We start from the raw sequence: 6,000 nt of genomic DNA, 5'->3' as shown, positions 1-6,000 counted from the left end.
TTTCCAAATATTTAATTTGTCCAATTACTTTTGAGCCCCTGAAATGAATGGATTGAGATTAAAACATGCTTTAGTTCCTCACATTTTTATGCCATCATTTTATTCAACCCACTGAATTAAAGTTGAAGGTTTGAACATCAACTGCATCTGAATTATTCTGTTCAGAATCCATTGTGGTAATGTACAAAACAAAAAAATGTGAAAAATGTTGTCTCTGTCTAAATATACATGGACCTAACTGTATAAATATATATAGATATATTTTTGTGTCTCGCCACTCTACAGTTACAGCGGGATCCTGTCTGAGTGTGTGGTATTACCTTGGTGATACACCACTACAGACCACATGCAGTTGCTTGAGATGGCAGGCCAGGCTTGATGAATTTGAGATTTGAGATAAATGAGGGAGACCAGAATCCATTAATAAACTTTTATTTACTAAATGAACCAATGAGTAATGTATATATCCGATAGCATAGTAACAAAAAGGAGACAGTAGCACCCTGTAGTGTTATCTTAGCACAACATTTTGTGACTTTTTGATGCCAGAACAGTGAGGTGTAGGAAGCCTACTATAAAAGTAGTGCTCATTCAGACGACCATTCCATTTGTCCTGGTCAGTTCCTGTTTTTTTGCGGACCTACTGACAAGACTATCTTTTCCATGTCTTTAGTGTAGGATCGGATGGCACATGGAAGCAGTTCATTGTGCATCAGTTCCTACAAAAAAAACAAACACATCAGATGCAGTATGTCCGTTCCGTTATTATGGAACATGTTGTATTCTGTACCGTTATTGCTAACCGTGACACAATACAAGTTCATGGGTCTGTAAAATCCCCGGAAGCCACATGGAAGCACTTCTATGTGACTTCCGTCAGGTGCTCCTGCAGTCTGTGTCCCATTCCCCCGCCAGCTCCGCCAGCTGCTGTGTGTCAGCATTTGCTTGCACCACAGTGTGCGAGCAGTTGCAGGGATGACAAGCACCGACATCAGGAGGTTAGCTAAGTTCTTTACCTGCATTGATGGACTGCGCTGTACTCCTGACGTCAGCGCTTATCACTGAGTTCCATTGCCCACAGCGATATCACCTCAAGTCTCGCGGGAGCTTGTGACATCACCACTAGTCACAGTCTTGGGCTGTCCGCGAGACTTGTGATGACATCGTGGTTGTTATTGAACTCAGTGACGAGCACTGACGTCACGAGTTCAGCGGACTTCATTACCGCAGGTAATGAACTCAACTAACCTCATGACGTCAGCACTTGTTATGTCCTGCAGTGACCTGGCCAGACCTGATGATGTTAGCTGAGGTCACTGCACTGCTCTCCCAGCCAATGGGGAACATTCTGTTCTTCATTAGCTGGGACAATGAGCATGGATCGTCGTGGGACCCCCTTATTGGATTACTCCGGACCTGCACTTGTTTTTTCTTTTCCATAAATTGGTGAAAGAGGGAATGTTTTGGGGAGTGTATTTTCAAAAAAAATGTCATCCATTTTTTTTTTTTTTTTTACTGACTGGGTTAGTGATGTTGGGTATCTGATAGATGCTGTGGCATCACTAACCCCAGGGCTTGACACCAGGTGACATTAAAGATCTGGTATCAACTCCATATATTACCCTGTTTGCCACCGCACTAGGGCAATGAGATGAGCAGGGGCAAAGCGCCAGGAGTAGCGCATCTAATAGATGCGCCACTTCTGGGGTGGCTGCGGCCTGCTATTTTTAGACTAGAGAGGGTCTACGTGGACCTCCCTAGCCTGAGAATACCAGACCACAGCTATCCTCTTTGCCTTGGCTGGTGATCGAATTTGGGGGGACCCCACATTTTTTGTTTTAAATTATTTATTTAATTTAAGATAGCGTGGGGAAGCCTATGTTTTGGAATACCAGCCACGGTAGAGCTGCCAGCCACGGTCTGCAGGCTGCAGCCATCTACTTTACCCTGGCAGGCTACAAAAAATAGGGGGGACTCCATATCGTTTTTTAATTGTTTATTTTTTGGCTAAATACAAGGCTAAGCACCCTAAAGAATGCATGATTACAAAATGCAGGGGAGTGGAACATTATATATGTCCTTCTCATCTATCTATTTATCTCCTATATATCCCTCTATCTATCTATCTATCTATCCATCCATCCCTCTATTTATCTCTTTATCTATCTATTCCTCTGTCTATCTATCCCTCTATCTATCCATCTATCTATCCTTCTAGCTGCTTCCATTTTTTTTGAGGTCCGCAAAAAAAAACGGAAGGCACATGGATGACACACAGACCATATACAGAATGGATACGGATGTCATACAGATGCAACTGTGAAAAAACTGGCCATTTTTTTGTGGACTGCCAAAATGGGACGGTCATGTGAATGTAGTCTTAACGCTCGCTGGCCATCAGTTAATCCTGACTGAAGCAGTGACATTCCATATACCCCATGTGATTGGCTGCAGTGGTCATGTTGGGTAGGCAGAACATGAAGCCTACAGCCACTGTAAACAGGGCAGCAGAGGAAAGTGGTGGTGCTGGAATGGAACTGAGAAAAAGTAAAAATATAGATTATTTTTGTTATTTTACATGTATTGCTGCCTATGTCAGGTTTTTAATTTTCGCATACAACCCCTTAAGTGGACTTTTTGCATGAATCTTTAGATTTCCAATAATTGATCTTTAATATTAATATGCATACAGCGGGCCAAACATAACTATGTATGATTGTAGCACCCACAGGACAAGGGGTTAAATTTGTTACTCGTCACCGGGTCAGTGATGTCGGATCTGGGGATGTGACGGGTGGCCCTACCCGGCCGGCTTCGTGGCCCAGAGGTGAGGATGATGATTGGAGGATGATAATGGAGGTTTATCTCGTGATGCCACCTGCAGTACGCGGACAGGGATTACCCGCCGTTGCTGTTGCTGTCCTCCAGGGCAGATGGTTGTAGCAGCTAAGATATTTCTGCTCCCCACAGGTGGAGCAGGCCCCGGGGAGGATGATGAGGGTTGATGTGATGGTTGGCGTCAAAGGCAGGGCACCAGCGCCGGCAAGGACAGGCAGACACAGTCTCTGTGGTTTAAAGGTTTCTTTACTCACAGTCCCGGTTGCCACTCTCGGAGTACTGGAAACTGCCGTGCTGGGCCCCAGTCGAACCCGAGCAATTCGAGGTCACCGCCGGTGTTCCCACTGTGAGTCCTTTCTGTTCGGGGTCCCTCCCTGGAATATGGAATGGTCTGCGGGTGTTTCCTGCACACTCTGCAGACCCTGGAGTCCCATGTAGCTGTAGAGAACCCGGGCTGAGCTATCTGCTCCAAGCCGCGGGTGCTATGGCACTTCTAGAAGTGTGTGGTAAAAGAAGATTGAACCGAGGTCCTAACTGTGTCTCTCACCCCAAGCTGCGCCCGGGGGTTGATTGCCTAAGTGTGAATATGCTCCTTCCCTTTTCCCCAAATGGTGCCCGCCCTCAAGGTCGTTGTCCTAGTGACCGGGAAAGTCCCATGCTTCGTGATGGCCACCCCCCTATCTACCCCAGGCCATCCCCCCGGTGGGAAAGCACCTAACTGTGTTTGGTGTGTTATTGTGAGAAACACCAGAGATTAATCTCCCCTTACCTGGGAAGACTACTACATCTTAAGGGAGATGCAGTACCCTGTGGCAACTGGAGCATCAGGGGCGCCACATAATCAATCCCTGACATTTGTAGATGATGGCTATCTTGAAGTGTCACATGGTGTTCAGGGAAGTGTTTCCTCTTCCCAGAAATTCACTATATGAACTATTAATGTTTTGATGGATGTTAAGTTCTTTTGATCATTAGATTATTTATAAGCCTGAGTGATGGATTAGGTTGAAATGCTGGGGTTGTATGAGCTGCTTTATTTTGCACTGTTGGTAATTTCCAGAAAACACAGTATACAATAATGGCATTTATTCATTTACTTAGGTAAATATACTAATATAAATATACTATAATCTGCTCTCCTGGAAAAACCATTTCTGTAGGTCAGAGTTTGTGCATGGTCTTAATACAGGTCCAGGGTGTTTCATGCTGGTACTTCTCTCAGCTTCTACACATTTTTGCGTTTGCTGGTGCAGCAGAGTACCGTCCTGTAAATAACAATAAATCACATTAGTTACCACATTCTATTGGTCTTCTAACCAATAATATGCCAGAAGACGAACCATCACCTCATCATTGTTAGTTACTTTTGTCAATGGTGTCATCTTTTATTTAAAATCCGACTCCCTCAATACGGCTCCCAAGATTTTGGCATGTGTATTAATTCAATCATAGGGAAAGGTTTGGGCCAATATAAATATATTTACATATATAAAACTGCCAATAATTTGTGCAATATATGCATTTTTCCAAAATGCTGCAGTTCTCAATACTGTAATAAATGTTTTGAAAGAAAGCGCATTTCATTCCTATATAACCCACTTGTAACACATTCTCTGTATAGTTCCCAGCTTGCTGAGTATATGATGTTGATCAGTATTGTGCTTTCAAGAACTACACTATTGTAACAAAAAACCCTCCCAAAATTATCCATAAATTGGTCTTTAAAAATTAGTTTTATGACACGTCTGCTGTAAATATGACTAAACCCTGGAGTACTAAGGGGTCATTGCATAAAGCAGACATAATTGATCATACAACTATGGAACTGCCACCCTTCCTCACTTTACAAAGAATTTTATAATTACTCATCCATTGTTTCTACCAATATCTTCAAATTAGACACTTTATTAGTACAATATCCAGTTCTCCCTAAGCTTTGATTCCTATGAATTTTGAATGACTTTGCAGATCCAATTTTTATAAACGGAATAATTTCCGGTATTAATAATCTTCTTATTCATGCCATCTCCATGGTGCCTCCCATATGTCTATATGCAAAAATAGCAAAAATAGGCTACATTTGTTGGCTTCCCTAAATCTAGTACAACCTGACATTTCATATGGAAGAAAGTGGTCATATCATCCATATGCATTTTACATTATATATATATATATATATATATATATATATATATATATATATATATATATATATATGTATATATATTAGTACAGACCAAAAATTTGGACACACCTTCTCATTCAAAGTGTTTTCTTTATTTTCATGACTCTGAAAATTGTAGATTCACATTGAAGGCATCAAAACTATGAATTAAAACATGTGGAATGAAATACTTAACAAAAAAGTGTGAAACAACTGAAAATATGTCTTATATTCTAGGTTCTTCAAAGTAGCCACCTTTTGCTTTGATTACTGCGTTGCACATTCTTGGCATTCTCTTGATGAGCTTCATAAATGGTCTTCCAACAGTCTTGAAGGAGTTCCCAGAGATGCTTAGCACTTGTTGGCCCTTTTGCCTTCACTCTGCAGTTCAGCTCACCCCAAACCATCTCCATTGGGTTCAGGTCTGGTGACTGTGGAGACCAGGTCATCTGGCGTAGCACCCCATCACTCTCCTTCTTAGTCAAATAGCCCTTACACAGCCTGGAGGTGTGTTTGGGGTCATTGTCCTGTTGAAAAATAAATGATGGTCCAACTAAACGCAAACCGGATGGAATAGCATTCCGCTGCAAGATGCTGAGGTAGCCATGCTGGTTCAATATGCCTTCAATTTTGAATAACTGACCAACAGTGTCCCCAGCAAAGCACCCCCACACCATCACACCTTCTCCTCCATGCTTCACAGTGAAAACCAGGCATGTAAAGTCCATCCGTTCACCTTTTCTGCGTCGTACAAAGACACGGTGGTTGGATCCAAAGATCTTTAATTTAGACTCATCAGACCAAAGCACAGATTTCCACTGGTCTAATGTCCATTCTTTGTGTTCTTTAGCGCAAACAAAGTCTCTTCTGCTTGTTGCCTGTCCTTAGCAGTGGTTTCCTAGCAGCTTTTTTACCATGTAGGCCTGCTGCACAAAGTCTCCTCTAAACAGTTGTTCTAGAGATGTGTTTGCTGCTAGAACTCTGTGTGGCATTGACCT

General features: G+C 42.4%; 1 protein-coding gene across 1 annotated transcript in view; it reads right to left on the bottom strand.

Annotated features, from left to right (window-relative positions):
• Nucleotides 1–3,962: 3,962 nt before the first annotated feature.
• The window catches only part of LOC142244313 (polypeptide N-acetylgalactosaminyltransferase 12-like), a 105,575-nt gene continuing 103,537 nt past the window's right edge, over nucleotides 3,963–6,000 (bottom strand). Inside the window, exon 6 of the mRNA XM_075316525.1 lies at nucleotides 3,963–4,103. Within this exon, the coding sequence (XP_075172640.1) occupies nucleotides 3,963–4,103 (141 nt within the window). The remainder of the gene's footprint in view (nucleotides 4,104–6,000) is intronic.

This window comes from Anomaloglossus baeobatrachus, chromosome 6, assembly GCF_048569485.1.
Source record: "Anomaloglossus baeobatrachus isolate aAnoBae1 chromosome 6, aAnoBae1.hap1, whole genome shotgun sequence".
Lineage (NCBI taxonomy): Eukaryota > Metazoa > Chordata > Amphibia > Anura > Aromobatidae > Anomaloglossus > Anomaloglossus baeobatrachus.
The sequence above is the reverse complement of the archived record's forward strand: the minus strand, read 5'-3'. Positions and strand labels throughout refer to the sequence as shown.